The sequence below is a fragment of the Porites lutea genome, chromosome 5, assembly GCF_958299795.1.
Source record: "Porites lutea chromosome 5, jaPorLute2.1, whole genome shotgun sequence".
Taxonomy (NCBI): Eukaryota; Metazoa; Cnidaria; class Anthozoa; order Scleractinia; family Poritidae; genus Porites; species Porites lutea.
This window is the reverse complement of record NC_133205.1, coordinates 16,118,129-16,142,937: the sequence shown is the minus strand read 5'-3', so window position 1 is coordinate 16,142,937 and position 24,809 is coordinate 16,118,129. Positions and strand designations below refer to the sequence as shown.

General features: G+C 37.6%; 2 protein-coding genes across 4 annotated transcripts in view; one reads left to right on the top strand and one right to left on the bottom strand.

The window, feature by feature from the left end:
- LOC140936389 (threonine--tRNA ligase, cytoplasmic-like) overlaps nt 1-11,172 on the bottom strand; it is a 22,248-nt gene extending 11,076 nt beyond the window's left edge. Inside the window, exons 1-7 of the mRNA XM_073385852.1 lie at nt 10,893-11,172; nt 6,779-6,860; nt 3,983-4,082; nt 3,751-3,784; nt 3,452-3,533; nt 2,079-2,208; nt 1,403-1,520 (exon numbers count right to left, since the gene is read on the bottom strand). Of these exons, the coding sequence (XP_073241953.1) occupies nt 1,403-1,520; nt 2,079-2,208; nt 3,452-3,533; nt 3,751-3,784; nt 3,983-4,082; nt 6,779-6,860; nt 10,893-11,027 (681 nt within the window). The 5' untranslated portion in view covers nt 11,028-11,172. The remainder of the gene's footprint in view (nt 1-1,402; nt 1,521-2,078; nt 2,209-3,451; nt 3,534-3,750; nt 3,785-3,982; nt 4,083-6,778; nt 6,861-10,892) is intronic.
- A 1,180-nt stretch (nt 11,173-12,352) lies between these two features.
- On the top strand, nt 12,353-23,765 carry LOC140937377 (uncharacterized). Of its 3 annotated transcripts, none has more exons than XM_073386930.1 (17): nt 12,353-12,487; nt 12,600-12,836; nt 13,784-13,843; nt 14,476-14,856; nt 15,413-15,517; nt 15,985-16,223; nt 16,344-16,522; nt 16,923-17,019; nt 17,284-17,619; nt 18,883-19,000; nt 19,254-19,345; nt 19,756-19,876; nt 20,196-20,483; nt 21,075-21,245; nt 21,907-22,080; nt 22,310-22,353; nt 22,681-23,765. In XM_073386930.1, exons 1-17 carry the CDS (start codon nt 12,460-12,462, stop codon nt 23,641-23,643), a joined length of 3,633 nt encoding a protein of 1,210 aa, XP_073243031.1. In that variant the 5' UTR covers nt 12,353-12,459; the 3' UTR covers nt 23,644-23,765. The 3 variants fall into 3 exon arrangements, with proteins under 3 accessions (XP_073243031.1, XP_073243030.1, XP_073243032.1); XM_073386929.1 differs by having other exon boundaries at nt 22,307-22,353; nt 22,681-23,762; XM_073386931.1 differs by lacking the exon at nt 17,284-17,619 and having other exon boundaries at nt 22,307-22,353; nt 22,681-23,763.
- Nucleotides 23,766-24,809: the final 1,044 nt, after the last annotated feature.

Genomic DNA, 24,809 nt, shown 5'->3' with positions numbered 1-24,809 from the left:
TGTTTTTGTAATGCCCTGTAACTTCAGGCTGCCACAAAAATTCCAAAATATTCCGGGAATTGCCGGGAATTTAGTACAATTTTCCTTAACCTTATGTGAATAAACCTGGAAAGTTTCAGTGGGGTATTATAAATCCTCACCTTTTTACATCGATTTGTTTTCAGTGCGGTCCAACACAGCTGCAAAATTGCCCTTAATTCGCCCTTAATTTTCGTCCTGCTGCCCAGTTTTCTTCGCTGCCATCTTGAATTCTTACGAGTAAACCGCTGTTCTTAATGTTTGTTTGACACTGACCCGATTGTAGTACGGAAAGTGGCAAGAAAATACGAAAATCTTCATTTGAACTCCTTGGGTGACGGGCTCTCAATATGGCGTCGTAAACAATGTTTTAGCCTAAGCAACATGCTAATTTGCATAATAGATCATTAAACTGCCGCCTTATCTGTCATGGACCTTGCAAGGATCATATATCTAATGTGTCTCTAGAAGGCTTTTTTACAGCCATGGAAATGATTTGGAAGTATCACAACAATCATACTTCATTTAGGGAACAGCCTGCAAAGAAAGTAGTGTCCGATAGCCCGGGGCTAGTGGATTTTGCTATCGGGCTAGTGAATTCTGTTTTTAACTTGCCCGACGGGCAAGTTAAAATTAGAAGAACTGTGAAATCAATTCTGCTAGTCAAAAAGTTTTTGGGGCTAGTTAAAATGACGTCTGGGCTAGTAAATGCTAGCTTCAGCTTGCCCAAATGGCAAGCTGTAAAAATGATTTTCTTTGCACCCTGGGGAAGCAGAATGTAGGCGAATTTTGCTATAACTTTTCCTGGCTTACTTGAAACTTATAACACATTATCGCATGTCGGGTTGTGAAAATTGCAACATTTCTGTCAACAACGGAAGTATCGCGTCAGATTTCAGCCCTGTGATTATAAATATTTCCAAAAAAGTGCTCTTAGATACCAACTTTGGCTTTCGTTTTCTCGGCTTATATTTAACAAAAATGCTTCATTTTTAGAATTTGAGTTCTTGTTAAGAGTACTTTTCAAATAAGCTATTTTATAAGCATGATCATTTTTTGAATTTATAGCAGTTCTTATACCTTAAAGAGTTTCCAGAGAATTTAATAAAAGATCAAGGCATTTTCCTTTTGGTGATCATTTTATTACTTCTCATAACGTTCTAATATTGTTAGGAGAACACAGATGTTGGTCACTCTTTGGACTTAAAGGGTTAATGGAGCTACCTTATTCATGGAGCTGCGACTTGAAGACTTGAACATTCAGGGAGAGAAAACAAATTAATCTACTGCACGTCCTCAATAATATTACACTGCATAAAAGTGCAAGGGAGGTAAAAATGGCTAAATCGGAAGCAAATGTGGCCATTATAGGCTTTCTGATTACCTTAAACATCTCTAAAAGTTCTTCCTTTGTCATCACAAGTCTGACAAATGGCTGTTTTTCCTTTACAATGGATTTTGTCAGACTGTCCAGAGATGGGTAGTCATTAGAAGACACCTGTCTGTTCCATGCGGCAAGAGAGAAAGCAGCAGTTTTAACAACATCATTCTCCAGAAATAATTCAAACAATGATCCAAATGCAAAAATTATGTTTCTCTTTAACAATAAACACAAAAACTGAACTAAAGCTAACACATCTGGCATAACATACATGTGTACAATATATATTTCTCTACTCTAAACACTCAATGACCCTGCTTTTTTTAATTAAGACGTTTTTGGAAGTTTTCCTACAGCCAACACTGAGTTGAAATTGAATGAAAGATATCAAACTGAAAGCAGAATACCCGGTAAAGCATGATAACCAAACTACATAACTTCACACAATTCCTTTTATCAAATAAGTTAACACGTGAATTGATCAGCTGGTATGCAGTGTACAGTTGTACGTGTATGACTGAATCAAAACTTGGGTAGATTGCAGCTCCTGTCTTTTATATACAATGTATGTACATGTAACTGAGGCACCATTAGTCTGTGAGACAGGAAAAGACTGAAGAGATCTTGCCTTGAAATCCTTAAATCCAGAAAAATAATACATCAAATAATGGACACAAACCTTCCCTCGCAGAACATGTCATAGTAATAGCCCTCTTCTGTTGGAGGTCCATAACACAGGTGACCTCCATAATGCCTCTCCATAGCTTCACCCATAATATGCGCAGTTGAATGCCAAAATACAGCTTTAGCTAAAACAAAGAATGGCACCTGCTATAAATTGTGTAAATTGGGACTCTGATAAAAATCCAATTAATAAAACTTATTAAAGCTATACAATATATGTGTGCGATATTAAAAAAAATACTAACCCTAACTGTACTCAGTACACCTAGACTTAAGACTGCCCCCCCCCCCCCCCACCCCCATTGATGATCAGTATCATATAATTACTGAAAACAATCGCTGCTAATGAGGAGAAATCTTCCTTTACCTTTTGTACTCTATAATTTTAGAACCCAGAACACTGGAAATCAAATTTTAGGGTTTTGATATAGAAGAAGGGGCAGCGTTCCAGTTAATTCTTTCAAGCGGGGGGTCATGTAGGCCATCTTACGGATCACCAAGACCACGTATTAATTTTTTTAATTATATTTAACTTAACACTTACATGTCATCTGGTGGGTCAGGAAGCCATCTTTGTCAGGTCATTGAACCGAGACCTGTCTCTTATCTGGAACACTGTAGGGACCTACTGGTTGATACAGTCGGTTACTGTATTCAAACCGCAGGGCCGTAGCTAGCATGAGGCAAGACGATGCAGTTGCCTCGTCTTGATTTTGGCATTTTTTTTGAAGAAACGATTAATTGAGAAAATAATCAAAAAAAGTGTTACCTGAGACTTCTCCTAATTATCTACAGTATAAAATCTATAAACGTTGGCTCTCGTGGATTCATTTTATTGTTATAATACGTGTTACAACATTTGAATGCTTTAAAATGCAGATGTTCATTAACTTGGCACCAGTATCACTAAGCAATAAAAAAGTAAACTTCTACACTTGCCCAAGATTGACTTTTCTGAAAAAAACTGCCACGGAAAATGCTTACAAGAGCATTTCTGAACCTCTAGATTTCAAAATTTTCTGGGGGGGGGGGGGGGGGGCATGCCCCGACTGAACGCCCTAGCGGCTCGAGCCTTCGGCGCTCGAAACTTGCCTCGTCTTGTCCTGAAGTCTGGCTACGGCCCTGAACCGGCTGGCTACTTCAACTTCTACTGAAACCTCTGCTTACAAAATTATGACATACAAGAGCAGACAAAGGTGCTGACAATTGACGATGCTGATACTGAGTGTACAGTGGTTCATCTGGGAGTCAAACATGTAACATTCCATTCTGTGGAATGATGCACCTCCAATCGAACTAGGTGCGGCAGAGATGATTAATTTTAGGCCATATAAAGATTGGCATCATTCAAAAGCAAAAATAAGTTACCCTCGTCATCATCAAAATTCAGGAATTCTAAGGAACAATCTCCTTCAAGTACTCTGTCCAAGTCAAATACTTCACCATTGACCTAAAAATGACAGAAAAGTAGTGTAATGTATTTAAACAAATTCAGCCGGTACCATACATTATAGCAATTTACTTATCAGATTATTCAGCTTCCTAGATATTTTCGGAAAGACAGTAGCTTAACTAGTAAATGTGACATATGTAAGTTCTAAGTTCTTGTTAGTATTGCAATGAAATTGTTTTATAACACAAAACTAACAAACAAACTCACCACTGACCTTACAAACAACGGTGTTATCAGCAAGACCTTGGCTAACAAAAGGAATAGAGACACAAGGGAAAGTTTAGTAGATTTCCAGATTATTAACTCACTTATATTTATAGTAAAAATATCACTGTAAAAATAATTTTCAGTTGATGTTGTGATATATGTATTATAAATAATTATCGTTACATTCTTCATGGCTTCCAGTGAGAAATGCTCATAGTTGGAAAAATTCATATCCATACCTTATTGAGGCAGCAATTTCATAAGGTGTAGTCTTCCAAGCCAGACCATCTACAACTTTACCATCATGCAGAGTAATCTTGATGGGTGTTTTCTCTTTGGCTGTAAAGAAAAAAATGTATTTTAAAATTAAATAAAATTATTTGTTATTAAACAACAAAAAAAAAATGGAAAATTGAAGTTGAGGAGGCCTAATTAACATAAGCTAAATAGTTTCCTTTAGGCCTCCTAGCCATTTTTTCTGTTATTTTTGCTTCTTTTTTGTTCTTGTAATATTATCTGTGTGGCAAATAAATAAAATACAGATATAATACTAATACTGTATTAAATATTATTTCATGACAATATTGAAAAAATTTCAACAATATTTTTTGTTGTTAAAATCACTACTAACACCACCATCAGCACTTTCATCCTCATCATCATTATCACCCTCATTAACATCATGACAATAGTTTATCAAAAGTGAATAACATTTGCATTTGACTTGGCAATTTATAGGAAGCAAGTGGTCCGTATATAGGAAGCAAGTGGTCCGTGTAAATGGGAGTGAGTCAAGCGAAGCTTTGATGTTGCATGGAGTCCCTCAGGGCAGTATTTTAGGTCCTTTATTCTTCATTTTGTTTATCAACGATCTGCCCTTGTATACAAGCGCTCAGTTGGACCTTTACGCAGACGATACAACTGTCACTGCTCTTGCGGATGTGAAAAACTTAGCCACCTTAAGTTCATCACTAAATAAGTCTGTCTCTGAAATTCAATTATGGGCTTCAGGGAATAAGCTCCCATTAAATGAAGACAAGACTAAAGTACTCACGATCACTGGGAAAAGATGTGTGGCTAACATAAATGGAAGTGACATAGATGTTTTCGTAAACGGAAAACAGCTCAGTAATGTGGATTGTGCTACCTTATTAGGCGTAGAAATTGACAGCAAATTGTCATTTGATGAACATATTGAGAAAGTACGTAAAAAGTTGGCCTCTAGAATCGCAATACTGCGTAAGATTCGAGCCTGTTTACCTCTTAAACAGCGACTTCAGTTTTATAATAGCATTATTCGCCCTGTTATGTCTTACGCTAACGTTGTTTGGGCAAATTGTGATAAAGAGTCGGTTTATAGGGTCTTAAGATTGCAAAAACGTGCGGCACGCGTTATTTCTTATGCCGATCGCATGACACCATCAGTTGCTTTGTTTAACAAGCTAGGTTGGATTCCGTTTTATGAGCAACATAAGATAGATAAATGCATAATAATGTATAAGCGAATTAATGGGTATTTGCTGAATTATCTAAATGAACACTTAATTTTGAATAATAAGCGGCACTCCCGCAACACTAGATATTCAAGCATTAATGCTGTTTGTCCTAAATATAGAAGAGAAACAGAGGGAGGACGCTCTTTCGCTGTTTTGGCAACAAGACTGTGGAATAGTACACCAATTGAAATTAGGAAACTAGGTTCTGTAGCATGTTTTAAAAAGAACATGTTTGCCAAGATTTTTAAGGAACAACAATGTTTGCATCATTTTATCATTTACTAATTTTTTATTTTTATAAAATTCGAATCCTGTTTTATTTTAATTGTCTACATATTTTAGCTTACTATATTTATTAGATTGTAAATAGTTGTTTTATTTTATGAGGGCCACAAGTTTATTAGCCTTTGGCTATTAAGTGCTACCCTCTTTAAATAAAGGCTTTATTATTATTATTATTATTATTCCACTTGAGGTCACTGTCCTTAAAAACTAGAGCCTGAGAAAACAGACGACATTTTGCGACGCCACCAACAGTTTCCCTGCGAAATGATGTCTGAGAAACGAGCACAGAAATTCCATACTGATGACGAATCACTACCCACATCTGGGTAGTGTTTCTGATTGGTTGAAGCAAGTTCCACAAACGGCACGACCAATCAGAAGCACTACCCAGATCTGAAGCGTCATCAGTATGGAATTTCTACACTCATTTCTCAGACGTCATTTCGTGGGGAAACCAATGGTGGCGTCGCCAAATGTTGCCTGTTTTTTCACGCTATAAAAACTCTTAAGATCTTGTAGTTTGTCACATGTTCTATTAAATTACTACCCTTTGTGCCTGGCCTTAGCAAAAAGTCAGAATTAGGTAAAAAGTTAGTAAGCATTTCTTTACACCGAGTTGGATTTCATTTTACATTTTGAGCTTTTGAGAAAAGTAAGTTGTTATGGATGCCAGATAAAGCAGTGTCCAGTAGATTCATAGAGTTTCTAGGGATAACAGGGATGTAGCTGAGGAAAAGATAAGCAGGTTTTTTTATTATTCAAGCCAACTTTTCACTCAACTGCACCTCATGTCTTTGTTTTCAAGAGGAATTTGAGGCAGTGATAAGGTCTTTTTCAGCCGGTGAAATTAGCCAGTAACCAGCTATTAGCTAAGGCTATCCCTGGGATAATATCCAATGTAGTAGTGTGCAAAGAAAGTAGTGTCCGATAGCCTGGGGCTAGTGGATTTTGCTATCGGGCTAGTGAATTCTGTTCTTAACTTGCCCGACGGGCAAGTGGCTTTTTTTGAGGAATTCAACTTACAGAAGAACTGTGAAATCAATTCTGCTTATCAAAAATTTTGGGGGCTAGTTGAAATGACGTTTGGGCAAGTAAATGCTAGCTTCAGCTTGCCCTAATGGCAAGCTGTAAAAATGACTTTCTTTGCACCCTGTGTAGGGTCTATCAATTTATTCATCGTGCATAAAAAAATAAAAACCAAAAATCTCTTAAATACCAGACTAAAAGAGAAATAATATGACATGCTACAAGTACCTTCAATTTGTGCATCATACTGTGCCTTTAGTTTGTCAAATAAAACTATTCTTTCTTTTATGAAGGCTGGTTGTGGTTTCAACTAAAACAAACCATAATTTTATGCATATTAGAACATCTGCAAACGTGTATGAATCAAATGAAGTTCAGTGATAGATGAAGTGTTAATTACATTTTTAAGACACAAAGTTTTTTCAGTTATAGCTGGAGAGGGCATAGAAATCTTCTCATCCCAAAAACTCATTTGTGTTTCTAAGTGGTGTTTGTATTTCACGTCAACAGGCTAGGGTACAACATAAAGATCATAATGTTTCACATCACACTTACAATATGTAACGTGCAACTTCAGTAAATTAATGACGAGGTGTAATGAAAAAACCTTAGGGAATAATCGTTTATTACTTCCGGGGGGGGCAAGGGTTTTCCGAAGTGTGGTGCATCAAAACTTTATTAAAATTGAACCCTCCTGGGCAATAACAATATTTTAAGTTTAATTTTTAGTTGCGTTCGAGGTACAAGAACGCAACCCCTAATTTGTGTTGGGTGTTTTGTGCATTATTGGGTGTCCTGTGCAATTAATAAGGGAGGTTTTTTTGAGATTGCATTTTCGTCATCGACACACATTTGCCTCGCTTTGAGGCACTTGCTTACGTTTTGCCTCACTTTGACGCGCTAACTCGTGTGGTGATTCTTGTGTTGTCGGCGTTCATCTTTCAAAGGTTTTCAGTCTGAGGTCTGATATTCTGTTTTCATAAAGCATCCATCTTTTAAAAAGTTTGTTGAACCTTCGTAAAGCGTACATCGATCTGAGTTTGCTGAATCGTCCAAAGCGTTCATCTTTCAGAAGTTTGCTGTTAAATTTTAATTTGGATTAAGCCTTCATATTTTTCAGCATGGTTCGTCACTGTCTTTGGAAAATGACTGCGACTCCTGGTGCATGCATCAAACCAGGTTTAGTTCGGCGGCCGTTGTGTCACAAAGTAAATCTACCGAGTTGTGTAGCTCGGCGGCGCCATCTGATCATGACTTGTGATATTTTTGGCACCAGATAAACGAACACTTTAACTCTATGTTATTTATTAGGAAAAACTTATAAACCAGCCCACAGTAGTGCCACTCTTGAGTCACTGAAATCAACATGCTCAGCCAAATTGCTGGAAAAGTTATTGACGTGAGCCGCACACATATTCCATTGAAGGTTTTGACAGGGTTAGTGCAAAGTTTGAATTCAGATGTGAAAGCTTTTAAAACAGTAAATTCAATGTAATTCATTTTGTCAACAAGTTGATGATTGGATGCTCTTAAACATAACAGAGAAAATTATCCGAAGAAATGTTTTGGAAGAAAGAAAAAGAATCCCGGGTTAAGCACTAATCTGCCTTTGAGCGACTGCGCCCTGTAACTCGTGCCAGTAAAACAAAAATTAATGTCCTATTTACATGCCCGACGCACTCTGGTAAATGTCTCTTCCGATTACAAGCACTTGACACAGAACCATATGATATCTTTTCAAAACCTTCTTATAATGATACACAGTTTAAATAGACGTTTTGCTGTACGCAACACTTACGTTCAAAATATGCCATAATCGATTTATCTATATCGCAACCACCCTTCCCCCTCAACTGCTACCTGTATGCCTAACAAACATATCGAATGCACTCTCCTAAGCTCCGATTACTCCTAGTTTAGTTTCAAGTAATTTGCTCTCTACTCTCGATACTAGATTGCAGCGAGAATCTACAACCTTTGTTCAAGTTTTGAGTGATCTTCTCTGATTTCTCTCACTTTAGCTAAATCTTTCTACTCTATAAAATAACAAACTCTTCTTAGCATTTGATTATTGCGAGAAATTCCTGACTTATGCAAATTCAAGAAACAGTTGCAGTTGACAACTCTTCAGGAAATTTGCATTCATTCGCACAGCTTAGGTGATACTTTGCGTCGAAACCTTAAAAAAGTTCAAATGGCATTTTGCATCATTTAAATAGCAAAAGTTGTCAGTTCACTAGTTGTACTTAAAAGCAATTCATAACTTTATATCTGTAAAATCCAAAACAAAAGGAAGCTTGTGTAAACAAAGTCTCAAGGTTGCTTCTTGTTGCTTTTGTTCTTCAGCTTGTCTTTTGAATTCTACTTGCCAATTTCTTTTTCCTATTGCCTGTTTGTGAATGTCCATCAGCATTATCACAGTTGAATGTCTCCTCATCAGTCACGGTGTTTTTTTCACTGGAAAATTTTGTTGTAATTTAACCTCTTCACCTGAATTGCTATTTTCCTGATACAAGATAGCATCTTGGACAGCCTTCACATTTTTTGAGACATAACTGCATACATTAAAGTTTCGATTTGACTATACATGTATAGCTTCAGAAAACTTCAGAAACCTCCAAGAGTTTTTAAAACAATATACAGTCTCGCTTTTGAAATCAAAATTGTGCAATTTTTCAGTAGTAGTAGTAGCCTTGTGAGAAGTCAGGTTGTACGAAGACTGGTCTAGTAATTGGTCGGTATGTTTCGGTTTTCTGTAAATAGTCGTTTGTTGTTGTCACGAGTGACCAAGCAGTCTAGAAAAGGTATCTTACCATTTTCTTCTATCTTCGTGGTGAACTGTATGTCCGCGTTCTGTCTGTTAAGGTGTTCATGAAAGTTGTTGATTCCATCTTTGTGTACGGCGATGAATGTGTCATCAACGTAACGTAACCAAAGAGGTACAGTTCACGTGTAGGTAGCTAGGGCTCATTGCCAGTCAATTTTGTAACTTCGTCAAACAAAAACCACAGAAACGCCAGTTTGATCACCATACTTTTTGTTTCCTTTCCAACACAGGGTCATTTAAGAATAACTCTTGCCTATACAGTAAAACCTCTCTTGAGCGGACACCTTCGGGACCTTCCCAAGTGTCCACTTAATAGAGGGTCTCTGCTTAAAAGAGGTTTGTAAAAATTGCGAAATGTTTGTTAACGATTAACATTCAACGGTTACTCTGTACTGTGATAAAGTTTCATGTTGATAAGGAAGCTAAGGACGCTAAGGAAGCTGTGCTTTACTTTGTGCAAGACTTTTAGGTGAACTTCTGACAGCTAAATGTATTGATTTATCTTTATTAATTGACTACAGTACGTATTTTAAGGACATAATCCAATGCTACCATTGTCAATTCAGTCTGGTGTCTGCTCAATGGAGGTTTTTAACCATAGAAATTCAGCAAAATAAATTATTTATTTTACTGTCCGTGTCTTTTTTTTTAATTTTGAGGCCCGGCATCTACTTAATAGAGGGTGTACACTTAATTGGTGTCCACTTAATACAGGTTTCACTGAAGTAGTCCAGCAACCACTAAGAATCATTGATGGACTTGATCAGTTCATCACCTAATCACATGATTCATGAAATGACTCCAAAAGGTAAAGTTTTTGAATGTACAGAAATTTAACCCATGATTCGAGATCCAGACAACCCCTTACAGACCCTGCTTCTACACAGAATGCCAGTCCTAAGTATTAAAATACTTTTGAACACCCTCCCCCTCTACATTTTGTGCATTTTCAAAATTTACCCCCCAAAATTATATAAGCCTCTTCGCAAATTGTACCCTCCGTGTTAGAGCCATCCTTTCCAGACATTGTGCGAATACTATTCTGGAACTACAGTGTACATCACTTATCTTCTCTAAAAAGATCAAAACATTGCATCAGGACCTTGATCTGATGCAAATTATAGATTTGTAGATTTTACGCCATTCATAATCATTATTTGTATTATTAGTATGAGATTGTTGCATATATAATAAATCATGTGGCTGTTTGGCGATCTTTCCGGTTTTTCAGAGGTTAAATGATGTTCAACGAAGGTAAGCTTAAGTTTAAGCTCAATATTCTTTAATTTCAGCTCGGCGCACGTGACGACGAATTAAGCAAGCACTACTCTTACTTTTACCCTTGGCCTGGAAAAATTAGTGATGAGGCTTTTCGTGAGACATGCCTAACAGAACAGGGAGCACAGTGGAAAAGGTGAAAAAGCCATTTTTACCAAAAGCTTGGAATATTAAACTCAAATTACTGGGAGTGACACAAACATGCAATCGAGCGTTAATGATCATCAACTCACTTACTTCAAGAGGAAAGGCGCTAAGATCTTCCTTCTTCCTTGTCTCTCCTTTAGTCTTTTTGCTGCCTTTCTGGCCTTTAGCCTCCTTCTCTTCAACATTCATTTTTTCTACTTTCTCTTCTAACCCAGTATTCGACATGATCCCAGCAATGTACAACGTGGAATAAAACTTTTGGAACGAAAAATAGCCAATTCTGATTCTGCTCAAATAATGTAACAACTGACATTTCGCGGACTCGCCAATATGGCGGGATATTTTTGAATGTTGGTCGGGAATTTCTAAATGCTATTTCTCTCCCCACTGTGAAGAAATTTCTGATCTTACGCACCTCTAACGGATACTCCACTGGATCCTCATCAGCCTTGAATAGTTTTGATGAACAGCAAAAAAATGCCCGAGGTACTGTTCCACGCCAAAATCCTCCCGCAGGATATGCGTCAAGCTTCCATAAGCATGCTCTCACAATCGTTGTCGAAGCGCTTCGTCGTAATAAAACATTCAAAGACTTGATCATAATAATCTAAAAAGTCTCAAAAATGGCTAGATAAGTCATCTAATACTTTTAAGGAGTTTGATGTCCTTGACTTTTGGATCACGGCGTCAACATAACAGACGAAGAGACAGAGGCAATTATTTCACCATGTCCAATTGAACCTGATCAAAAGCGTCTTATTATTCTCGTTCTTCATTAACTCCAGCTGACATCGTGAAGAAAATTGTACCTTGTGCCAGCTGTGCTACCTGAACGACATTTCACCAACATTCACCGTTTTCCCACAGGCGTAGCTAGTTACCAGTTTACTTCAGCTTTCCACCACAAGACGGCCAACAAGACACCTCGTTTAGGGCTTAGTGAAGGTCATGGGAACAAGGAGTCATTATCAAACCACCAAAGGGTTGAAATCTATTGTGATATAGCGGGGCTGAAGAATGCACCCCTTTTGCAAACTTTGCTACACATGGCCCTGCTCTCAGAGCGCACGCCCCTGGTTTGGGATCTGATTTGGGAGGTTAGAGGTTTGAATCATTTCGGGGGCTCTAGATACTATGGAGGTTGTTAAGGTTTCCAGGCATTGTTTAAGCTGACATTTCAGATGTGATATGTGATATTATCAACCAAAGCTTTGACAGCTTTGACACGGGTATATTTCCTGACGACTCACTTTGGAAAAAGGCCAAAGTTTCTCCCGTGTATAAAGCGGATGAAAGAAAAGAAGCTGACATAATCCTTAATATAGACCGATATAATCCTTGAATTTTTCACTGAAAACAACTTGCTCTCAAAATTTCAGTCTGGATTTGCACTTAACTTGTACCGCACTACAATTTGTAACATGCAGATTTATGGCTTGGAAACATGAAGGCCTATGCGAATGCTGTATAAAATTTTCTCACTAAGGACTCAAGAACATTAATCGTTGTATTATCAACATGATCTCGAGACCGAAATACCCAATAGTGTCAAATCATTTTTTCCTTTCAATTTACCGTATGTGATAAATCAGTGACCCAAAGAGGAGTTGAAACTCCCTGGGTACTAGTGTTAAAGTGTGGCTACATCGTATTCAATATGGCGGAAGGAGGCGATAAGACCGAAGGTAATATTAGAGTACTGAACTTTAGTACCTTTCGAGAGAATTCTCTCCTTTTTTTGTCCATTAGAGCTTACATTTTTCACCGGAAACATTTCTAAACCTTTTTTTTTTTCAGCAATTTACGGCGGAAATCAGCGTAAAAGACGATTGCTTAAGAACACTTCCATGGCTGAACTAATCAGTAGAAGCAAGGAATTTCTGGGTTTAACAAAGAAACCACGCAAACAAGCCAGTTATGAATACAGTTCAGACCCTGTAACTGGTCTGCGTAACAATAAAGGGACCTACACTGGTCAGGTTCCGAAAAGAAAGAAAGAATTGTCGATCGATTCTGAAACGCTCGAACACGAGGGTATGGTATTTTTAATGTCTATAATAACATGTATTTGTTGCTTATGTCTAGATACCCGGCAGCCGGGAACTGCTTTCAAAAAACTAGATACCTGGCAGTCAGAAGTCGATATTTATTAGCTCCAAGGGGAAATTTCGCTTGCTAGTTGTGCAATAGAGTTGAATTGTTTTTAACATGCTGACATGACATTTGTTTTTCTTTTGGTTAGTTTTGTAATTTAAGTTAAAAGCCTTCTTTCTTCTCATAAAAATAAGCTGATCACAGGCCATTTAAGCCCCTGGCTTTGGCTTTACCTATGTATATTTTCTAATGTATGATGTGTAATAACAAAATAGTAATAGTTGACAGACACTACAGCTGCCCCCGCTCTGTATATGTGTAGCTCTTGGAAATATTCTGATTCAAGATTTTCACACATATTCCATACAACAGGTGAGATAAATACAGGAAACGCAAGGTTCCATGCCCAGTTTCAGTTCGATTTACACAGCTTTGATAAAAACATTCTCAGTTTCGAGAATAGTCTTTTCTAAACCATAAGAAAAGATTTAATTAGAAGTCGAATTTTTCGCTATTTCTCTTTCACTTGTTACATTCAGTTCATTTTTATTTGCCGGAAAGTAAGCTTTAGAAATTAAGAGGACGTTTGATCAATTCACGCTCGCACATTCTAGTCTTATTTTAAACTTTATAGCGGAACGACATCTGTGAGCAGAGAATAAGTTAGCACAGAATTTGATTGGCGGCAAATTTCTGTAATCCTCCATCATTATGCTAGTGATAAGCTAGCCGTTGTTCACTCGTCTTGCTTGTTTGGGGCTGAGTCTTATTCCGGTCAAAGAGAATAATAGAAATAAATAAATAATGCTTACATGGATGAATTATGTCTTGTACTGTATGTGGAATTGTGCTTAAACTTGTATAAAATATTTTTAATTTTGTTGTAGGAATAACAGATGAACAGGCAGATCCAAGTTCAACAGCTGACTGTGGTAGTTCAGTGAATGGTTTGTCATGCTGAATATTTTTCTTAACACTATGTCACAATAGTTTGGGCATTGATCAACTATTAACTGCAATTTTTTCTTTTTGCTTCTGTTAATAATGATTATTTCTTTTATCTTCTCCCTAGTCCTTAACTTTTTTAATTCGCAGATTCAAGCTCCCTTTCATTTGCTATACAGGTATCTGCTGCCCAACAGGGTTGTGATTTTGGTGCTCCTGATTTAGAATGGGGTATCCATTTTAGAGTCTTTTCCAGAAATGGGGTACAATATTTTAAACGCACGAAAACTCCAGTTTGTAAGCAGCCATTTGAAATTATGAAAGGAAAAATTCCCTTTAAAAATACAGTTCAACATGTTTATGAGGAAACTGTTTGTTGTATTGTTAGCATACAAGTGTGGTTTGGGCTTTGAACTTTTTAGAACAGGATAGTAAAAGTTGACCGAGTTTTAGAACCGAGTATCAGTTTTAGTAAGAGCAGTTTTTCTTAAACAGGGTTCAAATTTGGACCCAAAAAATACCCGAGTGCCCCCCTCCCTCCCTCCTGGGCTTTTATGCCTGTTTTCCAAGGTGGTTTGAAACATCCATATGCATAGGTGTTTAACTAATCTCTGTAGCATTTTATTATTTAAAGGAGAAATGAAGGAGATCTTATTGGATGCACAAGAGCTCTTGGTTAAATGGGAGAAAGCTAACCCTCCGAAAAAGCAAAACTGGTCTGACCGACAGTCATCATTAAATGATAGTTGGTCAGAATGCCGTCCAACTATTTTCAAGTCCTTACTGCAAAGTTCTTTTGCTGTTCTCGAGGATGTCATTTGCCAAAAGTGTATGTGTGAGGTTGCTGTGCTGAGATGCCAAGAATGTTCAACAACCAAACATTTGTGCCATAGCTGTGACACCAGTGTTCATGGTTTTCTTCCCTTCCATGATAGGGAGGCAATTGTTAATGGCCACTTTGTTCCCATTCCATCCACAACATCAAGAAACAGCAAAGGAGAATGGATGACAGTTGGTACAGTGAATAAACTATTGAACAAGTACATGTAGATTCCATGTTGCCATGTGTCTGTTCAGTTACAGTTCACATATGACATCAAAATGTGGTACGAGATAGCCACAAGCAAGTGTGTCACTGATTTTCTTACCACATTTTTATATCTTCTGTAATCTATTACTGAACAGACGCACGGCAACATTCAATCTTTTTGTTTAATACAAAGAAGTCAACAATTCCCATGTGACATCATTTGTGAATCTTTTAGTACTTTAATAGTTCACAGGCAATGACAAATAACAGTGCAGCAAATAATAGTGCAGCATTAAGTACATTAAGTAATTACTTATCATTATAATTTTTTTGATAGGATTACAATTCCTTAGGTCCAAGAACTAGATTAAATCAATGGAACTCTGTGATACCATACTTTTGTGTTTTTCTCCAAAAAACATTTTTCCTATGAAGACTGTCAAAGATACATGTACCATTTATTTGTGTGGTATGTAATTCTACTGTTCCATAAATTTTGATAAATACAGATTATGTTTTTTTATTTTTTTCCTGCAATTAGGACGAAGTCTACCATTAACAGATATTTGCTGCCCAAACTGCAATAGCAAGTGCAGACCTCTTGAAATTTTACAAGAAAGTCTTTGCATTGTGGTAACGCTAAAAGGTGAGGAGTTTTTCAAATTGAATTTCTTCTGTTCAGTTAAATGTATTTTTTAATTTGTAGCTTTCAAAAATATTGTTGAAGTACAGTGTAATTCAATGGCATTGTAGCTGTGGTCTCTTATTTGTTTTCCTTTTGAAGGCTGAATATAAATACAATAATAAACAAAAATCAAAAGAAAGCCAGACAAACATGTATCAGAAACATTTATGTAGTCACTGTACAGCTGTATGTAAAAAGTGTTGCTAGTACCACATTTTGTTTTCTTAGCGTATGATATTTTGTGCCATAGTGTTTAATGAAATGAAGACGTAGCTACGAAAAGCCAGCATGATGCATGTACACTAGCTGTACATACTGTAGAGTCTGGTATCCACCTATTATATGTCAAACATAGTTTAATAAGTATCTTTTGCTTTCCAGTTGACCAGTAATTACAAAATTCAATAGTTATTGTACATATGTTTCAGGACGTTTTGACATCAACCACCAGTTATATGAATGCCAAAAATGCTGTAATAGACTCAACACTTCGGATCCAGTTGTTGTAACACAATCTGGGTTTTGGCCTGGCAGCATAAAAAATGTGGTGTATGTCTTTCACCAAGACTTGCTTCTTCACTGGAGTATTTTACAGAAAGAGATGCCTGGGATATCGGAACGTTCATTCTTAAAATCTCTTGAGCTGTTCTCTAAGCATAAAGGACGTGTGAGTATGCCAAGAGTCTTGCCATCATCTTGTTGCAGCTGCTTTATTTTTTCAACTAGCAGTTGCTATCTATGTCACAAAAAATGCAACCTTACTCTAAATATTTTGTTTATTTTCCAGGTCCCTGTTATAAATTCAGCAACATTTGGTACCTCCTTTAAGGAATGGAAGTTTTGCCAGTATGAGCTTGACAGGTTGCGAAAGATTAATTGGATGGCATGCCCAGCATGTGAGGACTACCAGCATTCTGTCCATGTAGATGGAAACATGAAACTCTACAGATTTAAGTCTGCTGGAAAGTATGTTTCCTTACTTTTCTAATGCTGTCAAACACTGCCAATGGTGAGGAAAACTTTCCCAAGATACACTGCTCTCATCTCACTTAAACTTTAAACTGACCGTTAAAGTTGTGAATTTATTTTGGCACAACTGAGCAAGTTTGCACCATTTTACTCACGAAAACTGTAGATTGGCATGTTTATTACAGAGAGAAATAAATAGTGAAATAGGTCACAGTTCAAATTTTCATGTTTTAATAAGGAAGCTGTCAAATGGTCAAGTTTACCTACAACTGCAGAGAAAGAAGTGTGTAGTGTGAACACATTTTTTAATTGCTACTTGTAGTTCTGTTGGTCTCCCCACATTTTAGTACAATGGTAGTTAATTTACATACCTCTATTATTTTGGCCAACATCTTAGGAGGAAAAGAGAAAGTTACTATGGTGAAACCTTTGTAGTATCTAATGAGAAGGTAGATGGTCATATCCAGAAAGTTTACCAGAGTTCAAAGCAGAAGGTAAGCATTTTCAATCTTTTAGCTACATGTATGTTTCAGGGTCTGAAACACCTTTCCAAAATACCTTTTAAGTGTAAATCTTTAAATAAGCATAATTAGGCAACGAAAATTGGACGTAATTTAGTTTAAAAAAAGTGGATACTGAAGTTGACCAAGTGCATTACAGTTGTTATCCTATGGAATGTCTTATTGTATCTATCATTAATTTTTAACTCTACGTATTCATTGTCAGAAAACGTGTACAGGGTGGCTGTTATTTTGCAGAAGCCTGATGAGGACAGCATGTGTGGTCAGTCAAACTGGCGTGCAGCAGGAAACACCATCAAAAAGAAGCGCAACCTGGTTGAAACAGGCCTGGAGATATCTGGATGCAGACATGCCTTGGCACAGCATTCCATTAACATGATGTATGGGGAAGTGTATGGATATGCCCACTACCTACAAGTCAATTATTATATTACAAAAAAGGTGCAGTTTTTTTGGTATGATGTGGTGTGTAAATACTGGCCTTGGCTTAAGAAAAATGATCCTGGAACAGCCCAAAAGATGAAACCAGCATTGTCTGTTATGCATGCTAAAGCTCATGCTTGGTCTTGTCAGGTATGTGCATTGCTAATCATCAGCCAAAACAACCAATTTAGTCCTTTTTTCTGACTGAACTGTTCAGAAAGGTTCCTTGAGGTAAGAAATATTTAGTCCACAGTAGATATTCGTAATTTAAAGAATAACAGGGAGACTAAAAGTTATCTTTCCTCAATACTGATTAGTTAAGCCTGCAGAGCTTGATGTCTATTTATCTCCTCTCCCTATTAACTACTTTGTGGTAGTGGCCAACTTACACGCATTTCTCCTTAATTGGCTGCTTCATGTAGGCAGTGCATAGTTTCCTGTTTCTTTTTTAGTAGTATTGTATATATATTATATTGGAATTTGAATACACCACTCCAGTAAGTGTAAATAAAATGAATGAATAAATGGTAGATCTTGAGGTCCTGCTATGTGCCTTGGGGCATAAGGAAGGCAGATGAAGCAGGTGGATCAAGATGAGCACCTCGGTTCTTAATAGAAGGACCTTAAGCAACAAAGACAGCGATGGCAATGAGAATGTCAAAATAACAATAGGTTTAATCAGCAAAGCAACAACTCTGCACGTGAATCACGCTTTTTAGTTACATTTCTCTCTCGTCACTGCATGACTAGAAACGTGAATTGTCATGTTTTGTGGAGAATGTTCACAACCGACAAGGTATTTCCCTTCCTCTCTCTTAACTTCACGATTATACATAAGAAATGAATTGTTGGATAACCCACCTGCAATTTACTACATGCATATGTTGGAATAAATGCGGCCAAGTCTAAAGCAGCCCAAATTCACTTTTTAAATGACGTTGTCAGTGCTGTAACCGTCCTTGTTGCAGTGAGGTCCTTAATCTGAATACACAATACGAAATTGAAAGGCAGTGGTTTTAATTTTTTTTTTCACAGGTACTTTAAGATGATGTAATTTATTAAAGGGTTTTCTTTCCTTTTTTTTAACAATGTCAGGTGTTTGAGATGTATATAACTCGTATTGTTTTAATTTATTTTATTGTATATTTATGCATTTAAATGCTGATTACCAGTTTATATCAGTAGATCTTTTTTAAAAAGTTATTCATTCATTCATTCACTTTATCGCCTCAGTTCACGTTATTATATTTTGTCACGGGAGAAAAAATATGCTGTCCTTCAAAGTATGACCTTAAACTGTGTTTGTGTTGCTCACCAGGTAGAAAACTACCAGTTGGCCAAATTTAAAGCTATTCGATGATTTGTTCCTAGTAGCACTTTTATAGTTTCCATCTTATGGTCTTTTTTTAATAGGCTTTGTGGGGTGGCCGATGGCAAGATGGTGCTGCAGCAACAACTGGAGAAGAGGTGGAGCATATCAACAGTCACTTTTCAAGACTCGGCTCCTGCACAAAGCACATGCTCCCTGAAGGTTTGTACTTTCCGTAAGAAATAATGAGTATTGTGTTTTTTTTCTTTTTTTGGTGGACTGTTTGAATTTAGGATTCCTTGGTAATACCGGTAATCACTTTTCCAGAGATCTTGTCTGTTCTGGTACAATACGCTGTTTTTGTTTTCTTGTACATGCTATTTAGAAAGAGTTTTCACTATAACCCTTGTTGCAGTTAAGTGTCTGTCTTGGTATCCGTTATTGGCATTACATGTGTTCAATTTTGTGTTGTCAGGTAGAGAAGAGCTTTTAACGGAACACGCCATATTTTGGAATCGCAAAAAAATTGAAGGACTTCCTCGTTCCCTTGCAAAGCGTTACACAAAGGTATCAGAATTACTGCACTTTTTGGTAAAACTGTTTTTGAATGCTTTAGATGTGCCCTTTTTAAGAACATCGAAAATTTAACCGTTGTGCGTCCGACTGATGCGATCATAATTAGCTTTTGCTCGCTCAGGAACTTGTATCTATTTTCTGCCTCAGTTGCAAGGCGAACTTTGGATAAGAATCACTTACTGCTGAATGATCATCCGATGTAACACTATCGGACGCACTCCTTTAATTTCCAATTACTACTAGTCCTAATACTTAGTCATGTAAGGGCCACTTACGTTAGGTTGCTGTTATTGTTGTTTATAATTTTTTAGGTAAGTGCGATTTTTCATTTTAATAAATGTACTTGATATTAATATTTACAACTTCAACATGTCAGTTATCTTCGTAGTTTATCTTTCCAGACCTGTAATCAGGTAAAGACGCTCCAAGAGGAATTAAAAGTTCTGCTAGAGAGTCATGGCATCAATGAAGGCGACATATCATTAGAACGATGGAAAGCTGACATCCTGCAGGTTGCAAGAGGTTGGTCGACGGTGGCAGTGTTTAACAATCAACCTATACAATATAAAAACAGAAAAAAGTTTTTTTTTGCTCAGGGAAGTAACCATGCTCTGTGCAAAGGTCCGTAGTTCCCTGTCCTGTCTGCTTCGACGTCTTCAGAAGACATGTGCACAATTTTTGTTTGATAAGGTTTGCTTATGCGGGGGGGCCAAGTTAGGCTGATCTGGCTCTCGGTTTCAGCTATTCAAAATAGCTGAAACCAAAGACTCAAAATGGCTGACAACTTTCGCTTCGTTTTTTTTAACTTAAAGTGCAGATAATTTACTTTGGTACTTTTCAGAGGAAGAACTGTCTTACAATAAAAAAGGAAAATTGTCGTTGGAAGAGGAGGTGTTTCTTTGTCATCTGCGCACATTGGATACCTGTTGTGCGAAGCAAGAGCTTCTCCAGGAGATTGCCGACAGTATGTACGGTAAAAGGACCAGGCAACTTGACCCAAAACCGTCAACAAGCTATGCACGTGGCGAAATCGTGTTGTGCGAGAAGGCGGTTCTCTATCTCCAGACACAAATGGAGCATTTGCACTATTCTGTTACGCAGATGGCTTTCAATATGGCAAAAATTGCAGGTGATCTTGTTATTCCACTTTATTTTGTATTTCATCCCGTGATTTTAAATATTGCAAGTTTCAATTTCTCGTTAGAAATACCTCTTCCAGTCGTATTTTTGTCGTGGCCTCTGTGCCGTTTCTCTACCTTTCTTCAGGTGGCTTCTGTTGGAGAACCACTGCTAGCAGGGAACGTTTCGAACTGATGAGTTAAGCTAAACCTTAATGATTGAAAGGGCATTTCGTGTTTATCAGTCTCTTTTGGAAAGAAAGGGAAACAAGTAGTTGTAGCGCATGTATGTCAGTTATCAATAGACCGTTTTACAGTTTTTTTAACTTTCGACATGGACCAGTTAGTGAAAATCCATCTGCTGTGCCAGAAAGAGCATCTGCAAATGAGTAAACTTCGCGAGTTGAAGATCACTTAGTCTGGAATTAGCTAAGTTATATCGTCATGACTTTGCAAGGCCACAATCTCGATAACTTTTCTACCTAAAGACCTCAAACTTGGCAACTTTACCAATGGTATGGTACTCTTGTTTTTTTTTAAATTTTATTTATTTAAAATTATGTTATTATTAATAAGTTCAAAGCCTAAAATATTTTTTTTAGATGGATCTAAGCAACGCCAGAAACTTCGGTCCAAAATATCCTCTGAGAAAGAGAAATTGAAGGACTTGGTGGACAAGTACAACAGACTAGTCGCCGAGAGAGATCAAGTGAAATTAGATGACGTAGAAAATGGAAATTTTTCATGGAAAGCTGAAGTTAGTGGAGGTGATGGTAGGTGTGTCTGGTTCTCTCTAATATAACTCACGTACTTCCTGCGACCTACATTAGCCTGTTATAGGCGTTTAGAAAGTGGGGATTGAGACAAAATGAAATAAGAAGGGCGAAAGAAGACAGAGGGAATGGGAGAACGGAAGGAACGCCACGGTTGTTTTGCTGTTCTTCAATTTCTTCGCAGTCCCTCAAAATCCCCCTATCTTTATGTCTGGAACAGACCTGGCCAATATGTAAGTGCACTACCAAAACGAGATGGAACACAATGATACCCGCAAAACAGGCGCTCAAATATGCCGTTATAAACTATACAGCAGGTGAATATGAGCTCTAGGCTTTAACGTTTTCTTATCCATACGTCTCTCTGTCTATAGATGGAATATACTTATAATGTTGCAAGAAATGCTTTTCCAAATTAAAACTCTGGAGAAGTCGGACGTAGAATATCAAACCCAACACAAAGAAAAACAAATTTTAAACCACAGTTAATTCGGGTCGCAAGGACGAATGCAACACTGTTAAAGAAGGTGGACCAACGAGCTGAATCTATTCTTAAAAAAAAAACATTTTGGCCATTGGTGATAATACTTAAGATAAAAAAAGGATCCAGTTCATTACAGCTATTTCATTTCTTCTTTGACCTTTGGCTTTGTTTTTTTAGCTGTTCCGTTCAGAACAAAACGTGCAGTGGTTGACAAACACATGGAAATCGCAAGGTTCGACGAGGAAGTTAAGCTTCTTCAGAAAGAGATGATGAGTTTTGTGAATTTCTATAAAAGCAAGGTCTTGCCATCCTTGGTTGAAGAACAGAAAAGACTTGAGAATTTGTTGAAGGGTATGTTTGACGTAACCATGTAAATTTGTTGTCGCAATTGTTCTTTCCCTTCATTGTATGCCTTGTGGCGTCGCGTATGATACCCTTGGCCTTTTTCTGCTGTTGCTGTCGGTCCCGATATTGAACTCGGTGCAGTGTATGGCCTTTTTCTAGTTATTTTCGGAATTATGATGAAGCGAGTGGGGTCCGTCATATTGTGGTCCTAAAACACCATTCTTTTTTTCAGAAGTTGGTTCCAGTGACGAAGGAACACAAGTAGAAGACTGCACGCAGGTAAGCTAGCTTTCAGAAACTTTCAGTGTGGTTATTTCTATACAACGAGTCCCTATTTAATCGCTTCATGGGTCACATCTTCCTGCCCCTGTATTGCCTGGATTAGTGGTTACATCTTTTGATCGGTCATGTTAAATGCCCCTTTAAAAGAACTAGAAAAGAAAAAAGTGTTTAAAAATGAACGATATCCTTTTTATTAGCCTCTCGTTTTTGTAAATTTTACCGTGGTTAAAGTCACAAACATTTCGGACCCTTTTTTGTTTACTTTTAAGCCTGTTTAACGCGTTTTCTTTTTAAATAACTTTTGGTATTATTTCCATTTTTAAGAACCCTGGATATACAACCAAGTCTGACCGGAGAGAGGTCGTTAAGGCAAAACTCGCTCTAGTCCTGGACGGAAGAGACTTTGCCATGAAGCAGATGGCGGCTGGTGTACGGTCGTTTGCACCTGTCTTGACTGACGACCTAGACGCATTTCGTCAGGTCCTTCTCGCTCGTCAGTTAGGGGACGAGGAAGAAGACGAGGAGGAGGAATACTTAAATGTCGAGGAGGAGGAAGATGACGATGTAGGCGAAGCGGTGGACGACAGTCCTGTAACTTCCCCTTCAGGGGATATTGTTCTTGTTACCCTTTCTAATATTGGTTCGGCTCCAATATTTACGGTATCCCCTGAGGAATTGAAGCCTGCCGTTACTTGCTGGAAACTTCCTATTGATGCTAGCCAAGGGCGCTACCGTGGACGAAACGGCAGTAACGCTTGTAGTTTAATAAGTTTGTTGATCGGACATACTCTACAGAAAAGAAACATTGGGCCACTTTCGTGTGACTCACAGTTGCCAAGTACTATTGTTGATGTCGTATGTGGATGTATTGAAATGGGAAATCGAGCTTATGATTTGTATCGGGAGAGTTTGCCTTCCAGGTACCTCTCCATTCAGGAAGCAGCTACTGTTTTGGAAATGTGGTTTGAAGCTGACGTTGGTGACAACTTACCAGTGCGTTTGGATGACCAACATACACAATCAACAATTGCAGGCCAGCTACAGGAGGCAATTCAGTCAGAAACGAATGTTTTCGGATATCTCATTTTAAACGAAAAAACTTCGCTGTTTCACATCAACAGTCAAGTTATTTCCTATGTTGACACGCATGCGCACGCACCTCATGGTCCAGTTATAATTCAAGCTCCTCTTTATGAGCTGGTAGGATTTTGCAAAGCAGTTTGGGAACTTGAGGGGAATGATGGACAAACCTATGGAAATCTAGTTTTTGTAAAGTTTTGTAAATAAAACGGTACATTCTTGAGAATTTGTCGTAAGGTTATTCCAAACGAACAAATAAATAGAGATGACAATTTTGTCGGTCTTTGCTGCTAGGAGGCGGCCTACACTTTCTGATAGAGGGTTGTGAAAGAGGCTATCTATAACTTCCATCCGATTAATAAACGCCCATCCTTTCTGCAATTGATGAACGGACCATTGCAGTGACCTTAAAAATAGTTGTTTTTTAAGGCGCGGGATAGACACCGTTTATTAGACCTTAGTGTATATAACTGTGTTTGCTCAACTAGTGAAATTAGCCACATTGTACTGTTTAAAAGAAACAAAGTTCGTATTCGTAGTTCGTTGGTTGAAGGTATATTATCAGCCCTGAATGGTGAAATTGCACTCGTTCTTCGAAAAACACAATTGCACAATGGCGTCATTAGACTAAGACTACCACAATGCTTCAGCATTTCTTTTTCTTGTGCAAATTAAGGCTTTTGTTATTCAAACCTCGCTGGGAAAAGAACAACGAAATGAATTCTGGTAGTTGTAGTGAAATGACACCATGGAAATCGCCCATTAAAAAAGTGAAACGTACAAAAGGTTAAGGTTGAATATGTTACGATTTCAAGAATAAGTGAAAATAAGGGTCAACCTTCTTCGGTAGAGGGTAGAATATATACCCATTACGGTTAAACGAGTAAAATGAACCCTGTTTTACGGTACGGTAAAGGTAAAAGTATATACCCATTAAGGCTAAACGAGTAAAATGAACCCCGTTTTACGGTTTCAAGAATAAGTTAAAGTTAGGGTCAACCTTCTTCGGTAGAGGGTAGAATATATACCCATTACGGTTAAACGAGTAAAAGGAACCCCGTTTTACGAATTCAAGAATAAGTGAAAATTAGGGTCAACCTTCTTCGGTATACGGTAAAGTATATACCCATTAAGGTTAAACGAGTAAAATGAACCCCGTTTTACGGTTTCAAGAGTAAGTGAAAATTAGGGTCAACCTTCTTCGGTAGAGGGTAGAATATATACCCATTACGGTTAAACGAGTAAAATGAACCCCGTTTTACGATTTCAAGAATAAGTGAAAATTAGGGTCAACCTTCTTCGGTAGAGGGTAGAATATATACCCATTACGGTTAAACGAGTAAAAGGAACCCCGTTTTACGAATTCAAGAATA

What these genes read in the sequence shown, in the direction of transcription:
- LOC140937377 (XM_073386929.1), top strand. Translation starts at nt 12,460, where the DNA reads ATGGCGGAAGGAGGCGATAAGACCGAAG. An exon ending in AGGAGAATGGATGACAGTTG is followed by an intron (nt 14,857 to 15,412) that starts GTACAGTGAATA and finishes TCCTGCAATTAG; the next exon opens with GACGAAGTCTACCATTAACA. An exon ending in AAGTAGAAGACTGCACGCAG is followed by an intron (nt 22,354 to 22,680) that starts GTAAGCTAGCTT and finishes TCCATTTTTAAG; the next exon opens with AACCCTGGATATACAACCAA.